Source organism: Notechis scutatus, chromosome 1 (genome assembly GCF_049901735.1).
Source record: "Notechis scutatus isolate UNSWTSFEM ecotype Mainland chromosome 1, rNotScu1.2, whole genome shotgun sequence".
Lineage (NCBI taxonomy): Eukaryota > Metazoa > Chordata > Lepidosauria > Squamata > Elapidae > Notechis > Notechis scutatus.
The window spans coordinates 300085357-300111212 of record NC_142009.1 but is presented as its reverse complement, the minus strand read 5'-3'; the positions used below and the strand labels follow the sequence as shown (position 1 = coordinate 300111212).

At 35.6% G+C, this 25856-nt stretch overlaps 1 protein-coding gene across 6 annotated transcripts in view; it reads left to right on the top strand.

The window, feature by feature from the left end:
• The window catches only part of TTC7B (tetratricopeptide repeat domain 7B), a 94339-nt gene that overhangs the window by 27786 nt on the left and 40697 nt on the right, over positions 1-25856 (top strand). For 3 of the 6 annotated variants that reach the window (XM_087952072.1, XM_087952071.1, XM_087952074.1), the window contains 12 exons: positions 63-235; positions 1957-2020; positions 3294-3431; positions 7593-7676; positions 11802-11906; positions 13719-13836; positions 13945-14002; positions 15870-15942; positions 16712-16872; positions 17257-17373; positions 19880-19977; positions 24031-24198. In XM_087952072.1, the coding sequence (XP_087808198.1) occupies positions 63-235; positions 1957-2020; positions 3294-3431; positions 7593-7676; positions 11802-11906; positions 13719-13836; positions 13945-14002; positions 15870-15942; positions 16712-16872; positions 17257-17373; positions 19880-19977; positions 24031-24198 (1357 nt within the window). The remainder of the gene's footprint in view (positions 1-62; positions 236-1956; positions 2021-3293; positions 3432-7592; positions 7677-11801; positions 11907-13718; positions 13837-13944; positions 14003-15869; positions 15943-16711; positions 16873-17256; positions 17374-19879; positions 19978-24030; positions 24199-25856) is intronic. The other 3 variants (XM_026679176.2, XM_087952073.1, XM_087952075.1) reach the window with 1 other exon arrangement.

The following is a 25856-nucleotide window of genomic DNA, read 5'->3' as shown; positions in this document are numbered from 1 at the left end:
CATCCTGCTTTTGTTTATTCTAAACATTGTGGTGGTGGGGATTTCTTTTTTCTTCCTAACAGACAATAGCAAGGCAGTTAGCTGAAATTTTGCTCCGAGGCATGTGTGAACAGAGTTACTGGCACCCTCTGGATGACCCTCCTCAACAATCACCCTTAAACGATCCACTCTGGAAATCTACAAACACTAAAAGTTACACTCTCAGCAGAAGACCTCGCGTGTATTCAGGAGAAAAGTATGTTTTTAAAAGGAATATAATAAGTTATTATAATAATATAATAAGCGCACCAACGTGCCTACCGTCCCCGTCCTATTGTTTCTCTTATTCTTCTTTTATTTTTCTTATATGTACCCATTTCATGTATTCACAACTATGTATACACTTATACTTATTATCTTGTAAACAATTGGCAAATCAAATAAATAAAAATAAATAAATAAAAGAGTTCATATGATTTGTGCTATTTAAATAAGATTAACAAAGTGTATGGGCACAGACCCTTAACCGTATTAGTTTGTGGACAGGGCAAGTAGAAAAGATGAAAAAAGAGTGCACAGGCTAAGTTACTGTGGAGAAAAGTAGAAATGGAAAACAGAATTAAAACCTTTTTTTAGATAAAATGTGAAATGATAAGGACAGATGCATCTGTTTTTAAAGTATGCTTTCTATTATGGAAATTAGCATTAAAACTCATTTGGCTATTTAACAAAGCAGATTTATTAGCAATAGGTTTTGCTTCTTTTTTTTCCTGGAAGATTAAAACATACTGATGATATTTGAGATCACTGAGGGTTGCCTTTATCCTAGCCATGTTGAATATTAAAGAATTTTAACAGAGCTGTTGCAGTAACTAAATCTATCTAAAATGTGCATGGCTGGATGTCTGAATTTTATTTGTAAATGATATGCAGGAGCAAGTATTAACCAGCTTATAAATTGAAAACTGTCGTGAACTTAAAACAATTGTTTTGAATTCTAAATAGCATTAGAGTTCAGAACTTAAATATTTTCTACATCTCTTAAGTATAAAGCAAATTAGGTTTAATGCAGGATTTAAATTTTATTAGGAAAAATTCTAAGCATTTCCTACAGGTTAGGGTTGTCAAACTCGCGGCCCGTGAGCTGGACATGTCACGCGCTGGCCACGCCCATGCGCTGTTTAGATACCATAGCCATTAGTTGAAATGTTCAGCTAGGACTGGAGATATGTAGGTTCAAATCCAACATCATTTTCTCTCAGCCCTTAGTTTAAGTAGTCTTATGAATTCTCTTTCCTGATTTGGTCTGTCCTGAAGGGCTGATGGGTCACTATTAAGGAGCTGACATTTTATCAGGTTTTTCTCTGATCCCTACAATGAGTACAATGAACACTATATAATAAATTCAGAACTCCTTGGTTTCTTTATAGTTATTTATTCAAAATGTATCCACTATCGGAGAGCATCACAGACTGATTCCTACCTCCCATGTTCCCAGTCATGCTAAAGGTCCCTATTGAACGGTCTTGAATTTCAAATATTATAAATAATGAAAAAAATAGAGTGATTAATTAGAATTTGGCCAGGTTTAATGTCATTTAAGACAAAAACAAAAAATGCAAGATATTCTGATTAGAATGAAGAAATAGGAAAAATGTACTTTTCAGACCTCTGAACAGCTCTACTTATGAATATTTAAATATTATAAAAATATGAAGGCAGTAACATTAGCATTTTAAATAGGAGTAGTTGTAGTTTTAGTTGCCAAAGTAGCATATTTGTTTGAGCTATTTAAATTGTTACACTTTGAAACACCTGTTTCAAAAATGGCTTCATTTCCATAATTTGAGTTGCTTTTACAAAAAATAAAGTATCAAGCTGGATCATCATGAATATGCAGATGTGACACAACTGTAAACTATTACATGTAAATGAATTTTGTTGACTGTAATATAATGAATGCTCAATTTTTAACAGCCTTTTTTGTCCTCAAGAGAATACTGAAGAAGCTTTGTTGCTGCTACTAATCAGTGAATCCATGGTGAGTTGTGTTTCTTTATAAATGTGCACCTTTTATATTATTTCTGTTGCATTTTACAGTTTGATAGTTCACAAATTGTAATTTGCTGTAACAAGAGCAAAAGTTAAGCGTGTGCATACATAGGCTAGTATGCAGTATATGGACTCAAAGCAAGAAAACAAACTTGTGGTACAATTCCCTCTGGGTTCACTTACTCCATGTGCTACCTTCATATTTTATTTTAGTATTTATGCTTGTGTGGATGAATTTGTGTGAATAAATGTACTTATGGGCACACATGTGATCTGCACCACTTGCACCTTCCATACTTATAATAATCCTCAACTTAAGATTTTAATGGAGCCTGTCATGGTCATAAGTTGTGACAGTCATAAAAAAGAGTCATCCATGGGACTGACCCATGTAAATTACTTTTCTTATGGAATACCCTCCTCAAAGATACTTGTCTACTAATCATATTATCTTCTTCAGTGCTCCCAGATATCTTATATTTTGTACCTTAGTTTAAAGAGTAGTTAAATGCTGGTGGTAGCTTGAGATAGCAGCTTTTACTGTATATATATTTTCCCATGCAAATTACTGTTATGCTTCTATTATCTTATATGTTTCTCTTTTGGTATTTATAATTCATTCAGAATAATTGTGCAGAATAAGAATATAGCAAAATAAATAACTAAAGATTCTTATTGTGAAAAGTTACTGTTCATTATCCTTCCATTTTGGGGTAGTTTCACTTAAATTAATAAGTATGATGTAGCAGTTCTTAATAAATGCAATTTCATTACTAATGACTTTCCATTTCTGAATAAGGTCTCCCATTTCTGACAATACTAAGAAGTTAATTTTTCTTTTTTCCTTTATGGTCTTTGGCGGGTTATTGCAGGTAGTTAACAGCACTAATTGGCAATTATGTTGCCAATGTTGAGTGATACAATCGCAGGTTGAAAAACCACATAACGGCACCGCTCAACAATAACAGTTCCAGTTGCTGTAGTAAAGCAAGGACCATATAGGTCAATAAGCAAGATCCTCATGTGATTGGGATATCTAACTTCCTGTCAGCTTCCCTTTTGACTTCGCTTGTGGGAAGCTGACAGGGAAGGTTGCAAATCACAATCATGTGACTGTGGGAAACATTGTTATGAGGTTTGGTTGTAATTACCACTCAACCAGCACCATGGAAAGTTTGAATATTTGCTGAATGAGTGGTTGTTAAACAAGGGCCACCTATATACTGATCACATCTTTTCTTATGTTTGGTATGGTTTTTCAGGCTAATCGTGATGCTGTATTAAGCAGAATACCAGAACACAAAAACGACCGTATCATCAGTTTGCAAAGTGCATCTGTAGTGTACGATTTGCTTACCATTGCCTTGGGAAGAAGAGGTCAATATGAAATGCTCTCAGAGGTAAGGTGTAAAATAAGGCCTGGCATCCATATGGAGCTAGATGCATGCTATGTGGCTTGTGTACACATATAAGTTGGGAGTCAAGCTCGCAGCATCATGTGACGTATCGTGACTTCCTCTTCGCTAAAACAGATGGGTGTGGCCAGCACATGATGCATGTGGCCTGTGGGCCGCGAATTTGACATGCCTGATATAACTGGAAGCTCTTCCTTCATGTCTGTCAGGCACCCTACACACACACACACACACACACATTTTTTATTCTTTTGAAAGATTTTTTTTAATTCAAAGCATGTATAGAAATCAAACCATCAGTCTCCAGCATAATCTATAGTAATGTCTGTAGTCTTCTAACGGGTTGCAGTGATAGCCGTAAAAAATAATGGGGTGGACAGATGCCAGCCAGGGATTTACCCCTATCCAGAAAAACCCAAAAGTAAATTGAGCTGGTAGAGAACATTTTGGAAAGCCAGAATAGATGATGGAGAACAACTGTTTTACTTTGTCTTCTAATAAATTGTGGGTCCCAGGAGGTGGGCCTTCTCCGTCACGGCACCCGCCTTAAGAAATATTCTCCTACCCAGTCAAGTTAGCTCCATTTCTGTTAAGGTTCTGGAAATCCCTGAAAACCTGGTTATGTCATCAGGCTTGGGAACCCAGGGAACTGGTTATCATTCTAAGATGGTTCCATTATTGTGGCTGATACCTTTACTCTCTCTGCACGTTCTAGTTTGTACATATTTTAATTTTCAGTAGTATTTTAACTTTTAATGATGATTGTTTTACATTTTTATGTTTTTTAAAATATTTTTATTGTCTTATTTGAATGCTGTATGCTGCCTAAAGTTACTTATAAGCTCGCCAACCATAGAAATTTGAGAAATAAATACATTTTGGGGTGGTGCTCATATCATGGTTTCAAAATCCTAAATGAACCCATTCTGGACTTATGCCACCTTCTGACAAAGTCATTGGGGAAACCAGATTCATTTAATGACCACATTACTAACTTAACAACAATTCTAATGATTCACTTAACTGTGGCAAGAAAGTTTGTCAGATCGTGCAAAATTCACTTAGCAAGTAACTTGCTTAGCAGGCAGAAATTTTGGGCTTAATCGTAAATCAAGGACTACCTGTACAAGCCGGAAGATTAGTTGAGCCTGTATTGCTATATACTTTAGGGGGAAGTATTTTTTTTCCTAGCTTTTCTTACGATAAAAGCAGAACTGGTTGCTATTTAGCTAATAAAGATCTCTATGCTTTAAAAAAAAAAAAATTCTGAGAGTAGCTCTATAAAAGCTGGAAATCCTGAATGTAATGTGGTTTATTTCAGAATAAATAACTACACAATTGCATTAAGGAACTGTAGAAATAATTTTAAAAGTTAAATTTTATAAAATAGCATGCATACTGTGGACACTGAAACTCTACGTGCTGGTCACAAAATATTCCAGTATTCCCAGCATTTTTCTTCTGGAATACACCAATTCAACCATTCTATATGTATCTTTTATTTTACACAGTTCATAATATTTTTAATGTGGACTGTAAGAAATATGCTCCCATGTCAGATGTCTTTGGAAAAGGTAATGGGGCCTCTATGTGGTAAATATATTTCTCTTTAAGAACTATCAATTCTTTATTGCTTTTACTGCTACAATTGGAAACTAAATTCTGTGCCTACCCTGAAAGTAAGCATTATGGATTTTCATCAGAATTAGTTCTGAAAAGGAACTGAAAAATATAACTGTAGTAGTCATTTTTGTTTCATAACTTTTTTCCTGGATTGCTGATCCATGCTTCTCTGCTTCCCATTCTTTCCATTTTTCATGGCCTCCCTTTCTTTGAAAGAGCCTTTCTTGCTCTTCCAAATTCTGTTTCCCTCATGATGAAATTTAACTTATCTATGAATTTTAAAATTACTAAATCCATTCAATTTGTATGGTAAATTACTTTCCTACTGAAATACCGATAATTGAATACATAAATAGAAGTTAGATGCTTCTTTAATTAAATGTAGGCACCACATGGCTCCAACTAACTCTGGATGGCTCACAATATGTCATCATAAAATAGTTGCCGAAGATGTTGCAAATGCATTTATCAGAAATTTGAGGAAGTCAACTAACATTGAATTTTAAAATGCTATCCAATCAAATCCTGAAACAAGTGGAACTAGATGACAAAGACATCCAAATCATAAATAATCTATATTGGCATCAGGTAGCAAATGTGGGATTAGGCTGAAAATACTCAGATGATGCAGAAATATGAAGAGAGGTCAGAGAGGACTGTATCCTGTCTCTTCTGTTGTTTAATATGTACTCCAAGTCCATTTTCAACAAAGCACTGGAAAACATCAATGCTTGCCTAAAAGTAAACGGTGTTCGGATCAAAAATTTAAGATATGCTGATGGTACAGTTCTGCTTGCCAGTAAGCATGAAGACCTTCAGCTTCTCATCAAGAGTCACAGAAATATCTGAAAAATATGGCTTGAAGCTTAACATCTCAAAAACCAAGATCATAGTCGTCAGCAAACAACCCCTTAATTTACCACTGATAAATTTGAAAAGAATACCTATAGAAAAAATTGAAAGGATCACGTACCTTGGTTCTAATTTACATGAAATCTGGGACATGACTGCTGGAGTAAGGCAAGGATAGAGAACGCGCGAACAGCATACTTCAAAATGAAAAAGGTCTTCTGCAGTCAGGACATAAGTCTAAGATTGAAAACCAGGCTTGTCAGATGGTACTTCTTTTCTATCTTGCTCTATGAAGTAGAGAGTTGGTCTCTGACAGAAAGCCACTTGAAGAGACTAGAAGCATTTGAAATGTGGATTTACAGACAGCTGTTACGTTTAAGCTGGGTTGATAAAACCAGAAATGAGGAGGTGATAAGCCACCTGGGAAAGCCAAGGGAAATCATTAAAACCATTAAAAAGCGAAAGTTAGAATATTTTGGACAAGTGATGTGACACCCGGAAAAATTCCAGGGAAAGATTGAAGGCAAACGAGGTCCAGATAGAAGAAGAACATCATGGCTTCAAAATCTAAGGAACTGGTTTGGACAAAACTCAACAGCACTTTTTTGTGCAGCTGTTGATAAAAATAGGATTGCCAACATGATCACCAACATCTGATGACGGATATGGCACAAGGAGAAGAAGAATCCAATCAAAATGTTTGAGGGGCTTGTTTGGGAACCATTGTGTTTGTTATCATACCCTGCTTTTTTTGTACAAAAATGTGTTGGGAACATAACCTCATTTCTCGTTTTCTTACCTTTGTGACCTGACATTGGTTTGGACAAAACTGGTTTGGACAAAACTCAACAGCACTTTTTTGTGCAGCTGTTGATAAAAATAGGATCGCCAACATGATCACCAACATCTGATGACGGATATGGCACAAGGAGAAGAAGAATCCAATCAAAATGTTTGAGGGGCTTGTTTGGGAACCATTGTGTTTGTTTTCATACCCTGCTTTTTTTGTACAAAAATGTGTTGGGAACATAACCTCATTTCTCGTTTTCTTACCTTTGTGACCTGACATTTGCATTGAAACTCCCTTTTTAATATGTATTTCATGAACATTTCCTTTATGTTAACGGTTTTCATGGGTTCCATAGAATAGGTTTATATATTGCCTCCCTGTTTCCTTTGATTCAGAAGTTTAGTTTGTTAGAACATTCAAAGCTGAGCTAAAAGGAATTTAAAGTTTTTTTGAGAATCTTCCTTTTCTGTTGTTAATTTCAGCATGAAATTCCACTGTAAAGTAACTTAAATAGTATTCTATGAATTGAGAGAAAGAAAATGGACAGAGACAATGGAATTTGTCAAAAGTTTGAACAAACATCCTAAAGACAAAAGATGAGCCCTGCTCTTCTCTCCTCTATTGCTTGCATTACACTCACATAAAGTAATCCAGGCTTTCATTCTTGCCTGCACACAACAACAACAAAGTCTTCAGTCATTTGCAACATGCACCCTGGCTTGATATTTATATTATGTAACAAAAGTACAGTGCCTTGCAAGCATCGTTTTGTTTGCCAGTAAGTGTAATTACCAGCTAATATAGTCAGCGTAGAAAGATAAGTAGTGTTCATTTAAATAATTTATACCTATTAATGGTCTGTATTCTCAATTTTATTGCAGTGTTTGGAACGGGCTATGAAATTTGCCTTTGAAGAATTCCATCTTTGGTATCAATTTGCACTTTCATTAATGGCAGCAGGAAAAGTAAGTTTCTTTGCAAATTTTGTTTTATTACTGGCTGCTAATGGCAACAAAGTAGACTATAATCCTGCATACATTCTTTGTGTTATATAAGCCTTCATTTTCATAACTGTGTACAGAATAGCAGCTGTAGCTGTGTTTATCATTTGATCCAACAAACTGCAGACATCTACTGGTTAAAGTAGAAAAGTGGATATAGCACAAATTTCTTTGTGTTTCTTTTTTTCCTTCTTTGAAACATTGTGTTTCATTGCTCCTAAATACAGGTAGTCCTCAAATTATGACTAGTGGCTTGGAAAGGGTGCTTTACATCTTTACATTTAATCTGTGAAGCACATCTGGCCATTGTAAAACATTCTCCATTCATTTCTCCATGTTTAGTAAACATTCTATATATACCAAAATATCACTCACTGTAATTTTTTGTCATGTATGGGTAAATTGCAATCATTCATTCAATTTCTTTTCTCAGAAACAAACTTCTCAATCTTGTATATAGTATTTAGATCTATACTCCTCATTGCATCATACAGTCTAACATTCACTGCAGATCATTTGGATTGTCAGCTTAACCCAGCATTAAAAATCAAGAAGATATCAATTGGCTTGTGCCTTGCTCAGTGTTTGTTGTGGTTAGCTGGCAGCAGGTGCAGACGGATGAGGAGAGCGAGGACTCAGATGAGGAGCCAGGACCATTAGAGAGTGGACTGCTACCTTCAGAGATTGTGGGATCTGCAGCAGCGATGAGGAGGCTCCCAAGGAGCCTGTGCCAAGTTTAGTTTAGTTTACTTTATTGTCATTGCACCTCGTACAACGAAATCAAACACTATCTTCAGTGCACATCATGACCATGACCATGAAAATAAACAAACACACATCCTTCACACTCCACACATTGAACCGAAACCCCCGACACCGCACCAATACTGCACTATACAGCAGAATTCAAAAAGCTACTGCCCTGGGATAGAAGCTGTTTTTCAGCCTTTTTGTCCTTGTTTTTATTATTCTGTACTGTCTGCCAGATGGTAATAGTTCAAAAAAAGGGTGCCCAGGATGAGATGGATCTTTGAGAATGTTTTGAACTTTCTTAAGGCAGCGGGGGCTATAAAGCTCTTCCAAAGAGGGGAGAGGGCAACCAATGACATTAATCCTCTGGAGTGCTTTCCTATCTGCCACTGTGCAATTGGCAAACCATACAGAGGTCCAGTAATGCTCTCTATGGTGCAGCGGTAGAAGGTTATCAGCAGTTTTTCATTTAGTTGTTGTTTTCTGAGAAGTCTCAAGTGCACGTGCGCACAGGGCTACTCGTAAGAAAGAGCAGCTGCAGCAGCATCAGTGACTCGGAAGTAAGGCTGCAAGGTAACGGCTCCTCCTCAAGTAGTTAAAAGCCAGCTGTGAAGCGAACGTTCTTTGTAGGAAGCAAAAAGGTTTTGAAACTCCCGCCTCGCGGACATTGCAGTATCTTAAGCTGGTATTTGAAGATTCTTGTGTTGTAAAATATTTCTTATCTGTTATTTTTGGCAGCCTTGCACAGTTTTGGCAAGGCTTGTGCTTATCAAAATTAATTAGTTTGCAGCAGCCTTTTAACCGGGGATTTGTAAGAATCATTAAAAGGTTTCTGTTTCCTTTGGTTCGTGTTTGTTTTATTGGAAAAGGGTTTGGGTCAGAACAGTGTTGGGGCATTCGTTAGACATTATATTTATTCTCATACATGCTTTATTGTATGATATGCTGTTCTTACCACATTCAACAGCCAACCTTCAACTGTGTAAAGTAGTCTGTAATTCAATTATCATAAGCTTTTTCTAAATGAACATAATATATCTTTTCATAATTCATATGTATCTCAATGGCTACTGAAAAACAAAAATGTGGTCTTCATTCTCCTGCCTATCCAAAACCTTTCCTGCACATCACGAATTTTGTATATTGTATAGAGTATATTATCTCTCAAGCCTTTCACTTAGAATTTTGTCTGTACTAGATATACCCTTTCCCTCTATAATTTTGCAGCTCTTGCTCCCTTTCCCTGGTATAAGGGAACAACTTTTTTTTTCAATTATCAGACAGAAATACAGGCCTCACATTAATCACATCTGTACTTTACTGTTTCTCAAGTTACACTATCTACAATTGCTTCCTTAAAATGTTTCAATCTTTTCACATCTTTTATAACTTGCTTTTCATCACCTTTCATTAATGCTAACTTTTACTAACTTTTACAGCATTCACTTCAGTTCTGCTCTTTGACATATCTCTATACATTTCTTCCTACTAGCATTCCTTCAGTTCCGTGCCAAATCATTTTTTATTTTTTACAATATAAAAATAATCTTACGATATACACTGCTAAAAAAAATGAAGGGAACACAAAAATAAGACATCCTAGATCTGAATGAATGAAATATTCTTATTAAATACTTTGTTCATTACATAGTTGAATGTCCTGACAACAAAATCACACAAAAATTATCAATGGAAATCAAATTTAGCAACCCATGGAGGTCTGGATTTGGAGTTACACTCAAAATTAAAACGGAAAAAAACACTACAGGCTGATCCAATGTTGATGTAATGTCCTTAAAACAAGTCAAAATGAGTCTCAGTAGTGTGTGTGGCCTCCACATGCCTGTATGACCTCCCTACAACGCCTGGGCATGCTCCTGATAAGGTTGCAGATGGTCTCCTGAGGGTGTTGGTGGGTGGAGCGAGACATGATGTCCCAGATGTGCTCAATTGGATTCAGGTCTGGGGAACAGGCGGGCCAGTCCATAGCATCAATGCCTTCGTCTTGCAGGAACTGCTGGCACACTCCAGCCACATGAGGTCTAGCATTGTCTTGCATTAGGAGGAATCCAGGGCCAACTGCACCAGCATATGGTCTCACAAGGGGTCTGAGGATCTCATCTCGGTAGCTAATGGCAGTCAGGCTACCTCTGGCGAGCACATGGAGGGTTGTGCGGCCCCCTAAAGAAATGCCACCCCACACCATTACTGACCCACTGCCAAACCAGTCATGCTGGAGGATGTTGCAAGCAGCAGAACATTCTCCATGGTGTCTCCAGACCCTGTCACATCTGTCACATGTGCTCAGTGTGAACCTGCTTTCATCTGTGAAGAGCACAGGGTGCCAGTGGCGAATTTGCCAATCTTGGTGTTCTCTGGCAAATGCCAAATGTTCTGCACGGTGTTGGGCTGTAAGCACAACCCCCACCTGTGGACGTCGGGCCCTCATACCACCCTCATGGAGTCTGTTTCTGACCATTTGAGCAGCCACACGCACATTTGTGGCCCACTGGAGGTCATTTTGCAGGGCTCTGGCAGTGCTCCTCCTGTCCCTCCTAGCACAAAGGTGAAGGTAGCGGTCCTGATGCTGGGTTGTTGGCCTCCTCCACATCTCCTGATGTACTGGCCTGTCTCTTGGTAGCGCCTCCATGCTCCGGACACTACGCTGACAGACACAGCAAACCTTGCCACAGCTCGCATTGATGTGCCATCCTGGATGAGCTGCACTACCTGAGCCACTTGTGTGGGTTGTAGACTCCGTCTCATGCTACCACTAGAGTGAAAGCACCGCCAGCATTCAAAAGTGACCAAACCATCAGCCAGAAAGCATAGGAACTGAGAAGTGGTCTGTGGTCACCACCTGCAGAACCACTCCTTTATTGGGGATGTCTTGCTAACTGTCTATGCTTTCCACCTGTTGTCTATTCCATTTGCACAACAGCATGTGAAATTGATTGTCAATCAGTGTTTCTGCCTAAGTGGACAGTTTGATTTCACAGAAGTGTGATTGACTTGGAGTTACATTGTGTTGTTTAAGTGTTCCCTTTATTTTTTTGAGCAGTGTATAAAAGAGAATCCTTATTTTTCATTTACTACCCAAACATTTTTTTAAATTTTTCATTAGAATCAGTCTAAACTCTTGGCATTTTATATGCTACACAATGCTACTTTATCTGATTAGTAGCTGCTGGACATCAATCAAAATCAAACCAGTTCCTTCTTGAATAAAATCCATTTCATCTTTTTAATTATATCTTGGAATGGTTTAAAGTAGCAAATTGAAATAACACATTTTGCTACTTCTTCACTGTCTTATTTTCTAATGCCCTTTTTATGTAGTCTGCTCGAGCTGTAAAAGTCTTAAAAGAATGTATTCGGTTGAAGCCAGATGATCCTACAATTCCACTTCTTGCTGCTAAATTATGTATGGGAACCCTTCATTGGGTAAGTTGTTTTGTTAGTCATCTGAAAAATGAAGAATTCAGTATTTAAGGATATATGTCTTTTTTTTTTCAAACAAAAAGTCTATCAATTCATTGAAATTTTAGAATATTTGTAGTTCTGGAACCTATACCACTATTGCATCTGATTAAAGATCTCCTGTAGATCCTGGAATGATTTTAATTTGATCTGTTATGGATATTGAAATGTCCTGTCACTGCATGCATGATCTTATAAACCTTGAAAAGATATTTGCAAGGATATGTCTGCATTGCAACATAGGTAATTAATAGTGGGTGTCATGTCCAGTTTGTTTGATTTGTATAACAGTCCATCTCATGTAAGCAATTCTGGAAATTTTAAAAACAGTGAAAAGCAAGAAAAAATACACAAAAAAATCTAAGACAAATATCAATAAAATCACATTAAAACAAAAGAACCTGTGTGGTCACAAACACTTCTGACCATGACCAATCGGGTTCTGCCCAAAAAATTCACAACTTTTTCCTTTTTTTCGTGGCCAATTTCCCCTTCCACGCCATTTTTTTTTTTTTTTTTGTAAGTGCCAAATTTCCAAAATTAGGTTCGGGTCATGACCAAATCAGGTTGCAACCAAAGTTATGGAACAAATTATGGTTGTGACCAGAGGTTCTACTGTAATCAGATATAATCATGGAAAGTACTATGATTTATTATAACTTGCAGATGACACATACATTTTGCCATCACTAGAGCTGTACTTTAAATTTAAAGTTGAAATTTAATTAATCATATTAATTAAATCAAAGAACCTTTCTCATAAACCTTAATGAGGCTGATACAAAATTATCAGAATTCAAAGGGAGAATCAAGAAGGAACAATGTATAACAATGTATTAACATTATATAAATCAGAGAAATTGCCCTACATGGGTTAAAAAGGTAAAATAAAAATGTGATACAGTAGTTCTGTTAGCAATCACTGCATTGTATTTAGTGAATAACAAGAGATCATGTTAGAATGGTTCCATTCCTTCTGTGGAAGAAAGCAATGTCTATGGATTCTGTTTCCATAATCCTGAAGTGACAGTTCAACCTAATTCCTAACAAGTATATAGGAAGTCTAATTCCTAATAAGTATAACAAGTATATAGGAAGTCTAGGTTGTGAACAATGGTTTTAGGACAAGTTGCTGCCAAGAAAAATTGGTAACAAATGCCTACTGAACCTGGGAGAAATTTAGTCAACAGATGCATCAAAGTTCACATAGAAACTTAATGTACTTCCTACATACAAAATTAGTAACAGGTATCCTTAAGTTTCATTCATATTATTTACTTGGATAACTTGATTCCTATGTGTACCTCAGCCAAATTTTTACCCAATCCCTTTAAGAAAGCATTGTCATTTGAGCTCTTGATTTTTAAACTAATTTAGTTCATTCTTTTGTGGGGATTGACTTGAATATTCTAAGCCATCTGAGTACTTTCTCCCTCTATAAGTCTTCATGACAGGATATTGAGATGATGCCATCCAGAAATGTGTAGGAACATTGAAATTGTTCCCACATTTCATGGCATCATCTTGGTCTGTTCTTCAATTTGTGAAATTTTGCATGTATAAGAAAGGAAATGGTAGAAAAAGTTCATAATCATGTTTATTTCTATACTCTTTCAAATTTCCGGTACTACCTTTAGCACTTGTGATACGATTTGGGGATCTTGATTTTAAATTAGAATAATTTGAATACTTTAGTAGATATTGGTCAACCGACTTTAAACAGTGAATTCTGACTTAGTGAATTCTGCCACTTTTCCTATGAAAATCTGTTTTTAGTTAGAAGAGGCAGAAAGATTTGCCAGAATGGTGGTTGATGCGGGGGACAAAACATCAGAATTCAAAGCCAAAGGTTTTTTAGCCCTAGGATTGACCTACAGCCTACAAGCTACAGATGGTAAGTAAATTTCACATATCTATTTATGAGATTATTAAAATTGGTTTTATATTTAAATATAACTAATTAAATGTCCAGTTAAGTATCACTAATGAATTATGTCTTTAGCTTCTTTGAGAGGAGTGCAAGAGGTCCTACAGCGAAAGGCTCTTCTAGCATTTCAAAGGTTAGTGGATGGTAATCTTTTTGCTAAGCTGTAGAAAATGAAAAACATATTTTTGAATAGAATATGTTTATAAATGATTATATAATATGATTAATCTCTGGGAGTATAGAGCATATTACATTAATATTTGGTTCATCAAGTGCAGCGGAAAAATCCAATCTGATTCCAACGGATTACCTCTTATTTCATTAAAGATATTTTTGTTATCAGCTAATAGAAAATAACATTTGCTCAACCTTTGTTTAAATTGTTATTCTTGTATCTGAGATTTTTTTCTTTTTAAAGAAAACAGCTCCAGAGCAGCACAGTAGAGAATTAGTAGAATATATGCTTTTATTCTTACTATTACTAATAATAATACTAGTGAGAATAGTAATATTTTAATTGAACAAAATGTGTTCATTCTGTTAAAAATTATATTTCCTGCATTAAAGGTTAAGGTTAGAATCGGATAAATGTTTTAAGCTATAAACAGTTAAAAATGTATTCCTAATGAGTTATTTGCAGTTATTTGCAAGATGCACAGTATCCCATTTTAATGAACATTTAAGAGTCTTAAATACATTTCTTATGATACTAAAAAGAGAGTTACTCAGCAAAAGTTTTTCTTTCATGTTTCCTGGATATTGCAGATAAAGTTTAAAAGATGACTGTCTATAATATGTCAGTCTAATGGAAGTGAATAGTAGGAGAGGGGATAATTACTTGTAAGATGTAGGCTTGGTCCCACTATTCTCTCCATTTAAACTCAGTATCCAGATAGGTAGTCTTCAGATTACAATAGTAATTGGAACTGAGATACAGCTAATCCTTGATTTTAAATCACAGTTGGGACAGCATTTATATTGCTAAGTAAGTGAATCACACTCTTTTGCCCACAGTTGTTACACAAATGCACTATATGCACCTTTGCCTTTGCTTGATGGGAAGTAAATTAAAATTCTTTAAGTTCAGAAAAGCTTTTGCCCATATACATAGACACACAGACACACTGGTGATTAATATCAGTACATATTATTTTTGTTATAAGAACTTTGAGGGGGAGCTGGTATTGGCTCATTGCATTATAGAATTAATTATATAAGAGCATTATATTAATAATGTTCTTATATAATTAATTCTAAAATACAGAACTCCTTATGGACACTTTTTACTTTGCCTTTACCAAAATAAACAGGTTAGGAGAAAATTCTTTGAAACTTGAGTCATAAACTTGTATCAGTATAGGCTGTGTCATGTATGGCCATCTTCCTATAAATATACTGCTGCAATCATCTAACATAGATGTCAGCAACCATTTATGCAAGCAATATTTAATCTGGATTATTTCTGAAATTTTAAACTGATGATGACGACATAATATTGGGTAGCTGCCAAATGGTAATCACCCTTCTTTCCTTGCTAGATTTAGTTAGATTTCTGAAACAGTGATCTATAAAAGAAAATCTGTATTATGCTATTAATTCTGTGAGCAGTCTGTTTATCAGATTTTTAATTCACTTTTAAAAATCTGAACAAAATATTAAAACACCCTTTATTACTTAATTATGAAACATAAGAATCCCTCTGACACTGGAAAGTGTTAGATATTTGTTTGTTTGTCTATCTCACACCTTTTATTTTTATAAATAACTCAAGGCAGCAAACATACCCAACATACCTTCTTACTCCTTTTCCCCCACAACAATCCTGTGGGGTAGATTAAGCTGAGAGGGTAGCTCATAGTCACCCAACTGGATAAGGCCCTGACATTTTGAAAGATCCAGGGAAAATAGGTAAAAAAATAACACCTGACAGGAAGGCAGAGAGGGAGGGAGGGATTGATTAGGAAGTACCAATAAATCTAATATATTTTAATTATTTTCAGGGCACATACTCTGTCTCCAAGTGATCATCTGGCAGCCTTTTATTTAGCTTTACAATTTGCTATTTCTCGACAGGTATGTTTAAAAATCAGTAGATTTGTTAACATTGATTGGCAGTAAATAGAGTTGTTAATTGAAGAGCATTTAATATCCACTGTGTTCTTATTTCCAAATGAAATTGATGTATACATTTCAAAATTGCTGTACAAAATATAAGAAATATTTTATTGATCACTTTTGTATGCGTACGTTCTTTCTTGCTGATTCAATGTTAGGGTAGAAAAATAACATTATATTGCATGTAGGATTCAATTTTCAAGATTTGTATTTTATTTGTATATATGACATACAATAATTTATTTTCTAGTAAACCTTTTAGAAAGACTAGCAATTCAAATTCAGGCCATGCATCTTTTTCTTCTACTTTCAACACCTCAAACCCAAAACAATGACATTTGGATGTTGCTTTGTCTTTGTTTTTGAATAGTACATGAGAAGGGCACATGCCAAATGCATTCTAAGAAAACAAGCAATAAAAGATTTTTTAAACAATTAAATTGCAGAATTTTGAAACCTGAAACAGGTACATTTCGTGTATACCTTGAATTTACAAAGGTAAGCTGATTTTAGGGAGGCTAGGTACATACTTCTAGCTAATGGATAACAAAATCATTAGCATCTGTTAAGTAAACTCTGCAGTGAAATGTTTCCTCCCAAAGTTATATGTGCAAACTTTGGGAGCTTTCCATTCCTTCTTGCTGTTGTTATTATCCAAATGGGTAATAGAATTATTTTAAAAATATGTGTTGTGGTAATAATTCTTTTCAGTTTTTATTTTAACTAGATACCAGAAGCTTTGGGTTACGTTCGTCAGGCTCTGCAGCTTCAAGGTGATGATGCTAATTCTTTACATCTCCTTGCCCTCTTGCTGTCAGCTCAGAAACACTACCATGATGCTCTGAATATCATTGACATGGCCTTGAGTGAATATCCAGAAAATTTCATGTGAGTAATAATTATTGCTGCTTCTAGACATGCTGAATATGACATTGAACTAATCCAGCTGTGATGTTGAGAGAGGTGGTAAATTTGTTTTTCACTTTTCCAGATGCTACCTATAATTTTCATACTTGATGAGTAAGAATGTAATTTTCTGCTTCCCAGCTTCTTTGTCCTGTAGATACCACACAGCTGTCTTTCTAAACATTACATTATATATTATTTAGATGTCTAAATGCAACTGTTTTATAATAAAAAATAAATGCAATTCTATTTCTCCTTGTTCTGCCTTTTCATGAATTTACTTTAAAACAGTATTATTTCCATTGGAAGTAACAAAATAATGGAACTGTATAAAATATAAAGAAACTTTAACATTTGTTTTCTTAGATTATTATTTTCCAAAGTCAAATTGGAATTACTCTGCAGGGGCCCAGATGAGGCACTTCTTACTTGTAAACATATGTTGCAGATCTGGAAATCTTGTTACAATCTTACTAATCCCAGGTAAGAATGATGGATTCAGTAATATGAATTATGGATCATTTGATGAACAAAATATACATAATTTTAAAAATTATAAAGTATCATTTATTATTGATAGAAATGAGTGGAATAAAGAATTAAATGTTCCTACTTTGTCTAGACCAGGGGTCACCAACCTTTTGGACCTCAGGGACCATCAAACTCATAATTTTAGATCCCAGGGACCACTAACCGGTTCTGTGGGCGTGGCCTAATTTTTGGCTGTGGCTTGGTGGTCATGTGACTGGCTGGGCATGGCTTGTGTATGTAAAATATAAATATTATAAATATTTATATAAATATTGATTTTTGTATGTAAATAAATTTTTATTTAAAAAGAGCAACTTTTACCCAAAATCAGGCAAAGCAGGCAGATTGAGTTGCTCACAGAATCATTCAGTGATCTATCTATCTGCCATTGGCTAGCTCAGTCTCTCAAATTTGCTTGCCGTGAGTCTGCACTGAATTTGCTTGCAAGCAGTCCTAAGGGAGGTTCGGCTGTGCCGATCCAAAGATCTAAAGACTAGCTAGAAAGCAAGAAATCCAGCCATTTCCTGCTTCCTAGCTAATCTAAATCGCACAGCAGAACAGATGATGGTCGGAAAAAGGAAAAATAGCAATTTAGCAGGCAAGTTTACCTGGTAAGGAGTGAGTGGGCAGGGAGGGTTCCAGTGGGCCATGTGGGCAGCACAGCCTTGTGTTTCTGCGCAGCCTGGATTAATTGCTTTGGGTTGGTGCTCTGGGGGTGAGATTTCTCTGCGGCCCACCAAAATTTTCTCACGGCCCACCGGTTGGCGACCACTGGTCTAGACAATAGGAAAGTGACTTCTATACCAAGAATGTCAGTGGACCTTAAACTTCAACTTGCACAACAAAAGATAATAACTTAGAATTTATTGGAATCTTCTATATTTGAATGTAAAAAGTTTATCTAAGATAGCATTCTTCTGGAGCTGTAAGAAGGATAATACTTCGTTAAAACACATGTTTTCACCATGTCCTGTACTTAAGTTGGGAGAAAATAGTGGATTATAACTGTTGACAAAAATTAAAAATTTTGAAGATAATATTCTCTTGAATTACATATCTTTTACATGGAATATGACAACTGGACAATGTAACCGGATTATTTGTGCCCTTACTATATCCAAAAGACTGATATTGTAACATTGGGAAGATAAATGCATGGCCCCATTCATTCAATTGATTGATTATACTCACTACTTATGAGCAGACAACTTATGAGTTGAGATTTGTAAATAGATTGACGTGACAAATCAACATGACATGACAGTCCCATAAAACATGCATTATATCATAAAACTCTTCTTTATTACTTATGTTTTAAAAATAGAAAGCCAAGTCAATATTATTTACCACATGCTTTGTGCACTCGAGCTGCTAAGTTGTTACTAAGGATAACTGAGCTACCCTTTTTAGAGGGACATACTGTAGGTATGAAAACGAAGATCTGCCCAGAACAAACTCCCTTTCATATCTTAGGGAAGTCAGTTGTGGATGCCATTAGACAATAAAATTTATTTATATAGCAGCAGTCTTCTTAACTTTATTGTAACCATTTTATACATCAGGTATACATATTCAGAATGGACTGTTTGAAACAAGTCTAGCCTGTGTTTCTGGCTAATAATATCTCTTCCTTCCTATCACTCATATGGGTATCAAATTAGAAGAAATAAGACAAACAGATCTCCCTGCACCGTGCAACCAAGTATCCAAGAGAGGAATAACTTTTAGCTTCATTATAATATTGGGCACAAGTAACAAGGAGCTGATTGATGCAGCAATTTCTAGGAAATGTCTGCTGATTAATAAAAATACTTATTGCTTGATTAAATGGACAAGAAAGGTTTCCTTTCTGTTTCCTGTATATTATTGTAATTGCATCATTCATTGCACATGGAATCAGGTGTCCAGCAGTCCTCTACTTCAGTATTTTGCAGAATGTTTTATATCATTGTTATAGCAGTGGAACAAAGAAAGGAAGTAGTTTTATTCTCTGCATAGAAGGCATTACCTGACAATGGATGTAGAAGTTTCACTAAGAGGAACTTGCTAAGATGAAAAATCAGGATATCCTGTTACAGTTTAAAGCAGGCATGAAGAAATTAGAATTTGTCCTACATTTTTTAGAGTTTATCATTTGTCAATAGATAAATAGCCTTGCTTTCGTATAGAAAAATATGTATTAGAAAGACAGAGTGTATTGACAGTCAAAAACAAAACATTTTATAACAGCTGAATTTCAGCTACTTCAGAAGACTCCGAAATGGAAAGATGAATATGTAAAAGACAATGTTGGTTTCAAATCCTTTCATAGAGCATAGCAACACCCCCCCACCCCACATCCGCATACCCACACATACACATACTGTATATAATACACATACACAAAGGCATGATGTACAGGCCTCACTGTTCCCTTACAGTGATTTAAAGTATTAATATATTGTGTTATTTCTTCCAGTGATTCTGGGCGTGGCAGCAGTTTATTGGACAGAGCCATTGCAGACAGGCGACAGCTCAATACAATCACTCTCCCAGATTTCAGTGATCCTGAAACAGGTGAATATTAATTCTGTTGTCATCAAAGTGTCAGACACAATTATGTGTTTTCTATTATATACCTTTGCAAGGTAGGGTGTAAATAATTACATTGTAAATGCAGTTTTTTTCTATATATATTCCTAGAAGAAACAATCCATTTGAGTGTATCAGTTTACTTGTTCTTCACTTTTAAAGTCCCACTTAAATCTCTAGGTAATCTGGATGTTAAATTTCATTTTGAAGCAAAATTGTTACTGCTATAAACTCATTTAATTTCAGAATTTACCGAGCAAAGGCTTGGCATGATGCAAAACTGAAATACTGCTGTCATTAAATGCCTCTTGGCCAAATCCAATGTAACTGTTTCTGCTTTCCAGTTAGGGATTTTGGCAGGACCACACTTCCAAGTTCCATTCTTTTTATAAACCTAACTCTATGTATCCTATATTATTTGTTCTAGCAACTCTCCCATTCTTTGAAGATTTTATGTTTTCATACTGTTTGTGTTTGGCTAACAAAATACTCCTAAAATTTGTTCTTCCAATGTAATAATGTAATAATTTATTTGCCATACATTTAGGAAGTAATCTTTCTACTCACATAAATATAAATGACTGAAATAGTAATATTATATGGAATGGAAGATGAATCCTTAGATTTCAAAAATAAAATTACTTTCTGTATTTCTTTGAATACATATTCATATTCACATACATACATACATACATACATGGTTGGGATGTTACTGGTTCAGCCTGGTTCTATAGAGCCAGTAGCTCCGTCGAGCAACTGACACCGAACCAGTTCGCTGCGATGACCTTCTGGTCATCTGTTTGGCCCACCTACCTGCCCTGGCTTTTGGCTGTCCTTTATTTCCTGCTTTTTCAACCTCAGCTGCTTTGCTGAAGTTGAAAAAGCAGGAAAGAAGAGGCTTTTCAAACTTGTCAGCTGTCCGGGCAGCACAGCTAATGATTTTTCACAAATGCTCCACACACACACACAGCCCGCGTGCAAAACGCACTCTCACCGAACCGGTTGTAACACCGGTTGAATCCTACCCCTGCTCTCTCTCTCTCTCTCTCTCTCTCTCTCTCTCTCTCCCTCTCCTCTCTCCCTCTCCCTCTCCCTCTCCCTCTCCCTCCCTCCCTCCCTCCCCCTCTCTCTTTCTCTTTCTCCCTCTTCCCCTCCTTCCCCACTTTATCGTCTATCACATTTATTGGCCACCCATATTTCCTTAGAGAAGCTGACAAAAAAATCACAAATTACAATCACTCGACTGCAATTGTTTGTAAAAGGAAGACACTAAGCATCCGAAATGCAGAGCGCAAAAGATTGGAGGTAGATGGCATTTTTATGCTGATTCACCTCCTTTCTCCATGATCGATTCCAGATAGTAGTAACACTCAGCCCCCTACTATGTGAGGTTCTGCAGGATATGGTGGATTATTTAAAATCTATATGGGTATTCTTATCCACTGCCATGGGGTGAGGTACCATCAGTATGCAATTTTATATCTCTGTCCGTGCTAAATTAATTGTGAACATCTTTTCCCGATGCCTGGAAATCATAAAGGTTTGGATGAAGAAAAACAGGCTTCAGCTGAACCTTGGCAAGACTGAATAATTGTGGGTTTGGACCGTGTCAGTTTGAGAAGTAGGCTGGATGGAATTGTATTGCCCCATGTAGACCCACTGCATAATCTGGGACTCCTTGAAGATCAGGTGACAGTCATGGCTATGAGGGCCTTTGTGTAGCTTTGTATTGTGCTTCACTTGTACTCATTCCCAGAACAGGAAGCTCTGCTCAGAGTCACTCATGCCTTAGTCATGTCCTGATTGGACTATGTAATGCTGTCCAAGTAGGGCTGTCCTTGAAGAGTATCCAGATGCTTCAGCTATTGCAGAATGCAACAGCCCAGGTAGTTATGTGTCTTTCCAAAAAAAAGCACATATAGTATACCTTTGCTCCAAAGCTGCATTAGTTGCCAGTTTACTTCGGTCTAATTCAAAGTGCTGATTCTCACCTTCTTGATATGTATCCTTGGACGGCCTCTTCCCAATTACATCTGCCCATACTATCAGATTTCATAAAGTAGATACACTGCAGGCTTTATCTGCCAGGGATTTTTGCTTGGTAGGTCCCTGGTGTCAGAGCTTCTCTGTCATGGTGCCTGCCTAATGGATCATTCTGCCGCCGTCCCTGAAGTGGGGCTGGCTTCATCCCTGTTGATGTTCAGGAGGGGTCCCTCAAGATCTGGTTTTGTCACCAGATCTGGAGTCCCAAGGGATTGATTAAAACTTACAATGGCTTCTTCATTGGGGCTGTGCAGTTTGTTTTTTAATGTTATACTTAATATTTGTTTTGTATTTTAACAACGACTGGTTTTTATATATTTATTGTTTTTAGTTCATTGTTGTATGCCACCCATAATTACTTTTTAGAGTTGGGAAACTATTCAAATTTGAAAGACAGATAGACAGACTGATAAAATAACTACTAATGCTCTTTATGCGATAGCTATGTGTTCTATTCTCTATTTAATTGTGTGTGTGTGTGTGTGTCCCTGTGTGCATTTACTTCTTCAAAAATGTTCCAGAGAATTCTTAATCTCCTACAGATCTAAAAGGAGCCAGATTTCATCTAATAATAGCATTCATTTTATTAGTACAAGGATCTTTAATCCATTGTAGAATGGTACAAATTTTCAAATTTTGGGAATACACCATGGATACTCTTGTAAAATAATTGATGTTTCTAATTATTTCTAGCCACCATTTCTTCAGGCTACTTCTTACTATATTTGTTTATTGGGGATTTTTTCCTAAAAGATGGGAATACTTCCAAACTGCCTATTGGTTTTTAATCTCTTTTGTTTATTTTTGAATATAGATTTTTAAACACATTGGGAGTATAAAGGCCCTCTTATTTTGTTTTACAGCATGTCTGCTGCAAATCTGTTATTTTTTTAAAAGTAAAATCCCATGTGAGGTAAGGAGCCAGGTTAGCACCAATTGGAATATCTATAAACCCTATAGATTAGACCCTACAGTTTTGGTTCAGTTTATCTATATAATTAAACTGATTAAAATTTATATTTTACTACATATAGTCAAATTATGTGAATGGTACTATTTTACAGACAGTTGTTGCATTAAAAAAATAAATGGTGGCTGCAAATAATGGTGATGTTAGTCTATAGCATCTGCAAATTACCATTGCACAGGGCCGGTATTGGTGGTATGTTATTATTATTTTGTCCTGTAGCCTGGCATGTGTATACCACTTCTTTATTTTAACTCTTAAAAGAAGAAGGAAATACAAAATGCTAAGAGGCCTGAATGAATTGACTGGCATATAAGCCTCTGTAATAAATAAATAATGTCACAAATAAATTAGGGGAAAACATGTTCAACCGTAACATCTGAATTATAAGTGAATGTTAAGATGGCTTAAAGGCAATAGTATTGTCTGGTTTACTGAGATAAAATGAGGCAATTGCTTGATTGCTTTTTTTTTAAAGTTGCTGGGCAGAAATAGGATTAAAACAGAAAAGCTAGTTTTAAGTTGATGTGCAGAATTGCGACAGATTTTTGAGAAAAAAGTAGGTGACAAATTGAAGTATATCAACAAAAACACTTTTTGGCTGATATATTATTATCTTGTTCTTTAGGATATTTATGAAATAGTCTTATTATATCTGCTGTCAGTAAAATATAATAGTAATTTTAAAAACCTTCCAGTTACCCGGTGAGAAAGAGATGTATTAACTTCAGGAATTAATGTGTACTTCTATCTCACATTGAATAGCATAGCTAAGAAATATTTTCATTAGCATTTGTCTTGATAAAGTAAATTTATTTTTTCCCTTGCTTGCTCCTATCAATACATAATTTTAATTTTATCTCTGACTTCTGTAATAACGGTGTTTTTTCTGTGCGGAAATGTTTCCATCTCCATTTAATAATAGCTAAGTAGGCTATACATTTCTTTCTTTCCTGGCCTCCATTAATTTATCCATTCATATTTTATTCCTGGCATTTTCTTTATAATTTTTCTCTTTCACTTTTTAGCTTCTGATTCCTCTACATCTTCATCTCTCCCAAGGACAGAATCTCTCCTCCACCTGTTTATGTCTCCTCAGTCTCCTCACTCACCTCCCAAACCTGATTCCTTTGTCTGGCCCCATGCAGCCAATCCATCTTGTGACCACGTTCCTGCGCCCTGCGAACCTTCATTCTGTAAACAGATTTCCTCTTTCTGATAATAGGTGTTAGCTTGCTCTGTTGGTGCTTCTGATAATCTCTGTAACTGCTAAGCACGAATTGCACTGAAATTTGCAATTTGGTATAAGTACAACCTATGGATTACATATTTGCTTTTTTTGTAAAGAAAAAAAAATAGGCTTAGATAGCCTCTTAAATTGGCTTCCCCATCTATCAGCTAGGCTTTACTTTAATGAATCCACTAGGGGGCTCCATTGTCTTCTTGATAAGTGTTGGCATAAGCTATTGCTCTGGCCAGTGGCACCTGCTAGCGCAGCATTTCCAACCATCTGCTTTATTAGGATTGGTTCTCGGATCTAATGGCATGCAACAAGAGAAATTGTTGTGCCCATTACTGAAAACACTGCATCTAATTCCATCTGATAGATTTGAGGGCCATTTTGTTAATACAAGCTAAGATAGAAAGACAAAATATTTTTGTTGTGACTCAAAACATGCAAAATATAAATATGGAAAAGCTCGTATATTAATATTAGGAACTAAGATTTAAGGGGTGCACCGTGTAAAAAACCCAGTGTACTACAATGGGAAGCAAGTTTTACATTTGCTTGTTCCAAATGTGTCAGTTTTGTTTGATGTAATTGGCAGAAAGAGGCAGCATTATTTCCTTGGTTTTTTTAATGCTGCATCTTTTCATAAAGTGGAGTATCTCCTGCGTGATGAGGAACACAGAGGTTTTCCTTAAATTACTTTTAGATGCTACATTTTTAGTAGCTTTACTATTTGATAGTTTTTTGTTTGAAATAATAAAACTGATTTTAAATATAATTTTAAATATAATTGGTAATAATTTTCATTCCTGGACATTTCATCCATATTATCCTGGCATGATTTGAGAATGAGCTATTAAAATTGATTTAATCTATTCGTTTGACTAAAGATACATGACCAAATCATCTCTAGGATAGAAATAAATGACAGAAGTTAGTAAGTGGTTAGCAGATATATATATAAATCATGTTGTTTTGAATGAACTTTGAATTATTAGTTTTTATGCACTTATATTAATGCTTTTTCTATTCCCATTTGCCTGTTTAAGGCTATTCATACATTTTGTCCATGTGTTTTCTTCACTAAAATACTTTGCAGTTCTAAGAATTACATACTGCATTACATATAAGAAAATAATAAACTGATATAGAAGTATTTTAACCATACCACTTGAGTCTGCAAGTCCAAAAATAAAGTAGCATACCTGTAAGAATACTATGCAGTCAATTTTCATCATGCTGATTTCTAACATGTAGCAATTATTGTGACTATTGTGTTTAGTTTTTAAATGGAGAAACATTGAAAAGGAGGATTTCAGATTTTCCTCTCTAATGTAAAATGGTACAGGTCAGAATATTGTTATAATCTGTAATCAGAGAGCTATTTTTTTGTAAAGGATAAGCATCAGAGCCGAGGTTCAGCGGACGAGCGATGGTGTGTAAGAATTAATTAAATTAAGAGTGTAAATTGAACTTTTCTGGGATTATTTTTCTCCTGAAAACTAAAGAAATTAAAGTTGGTTTTATTTCAACAAATACTAATAACTAAGAAATTTAGTAGATGTCTAATTTTTTTTAAAAAAAAAGTAAGATGTAGATGTAAATGCTTCAAATCTGAATTGT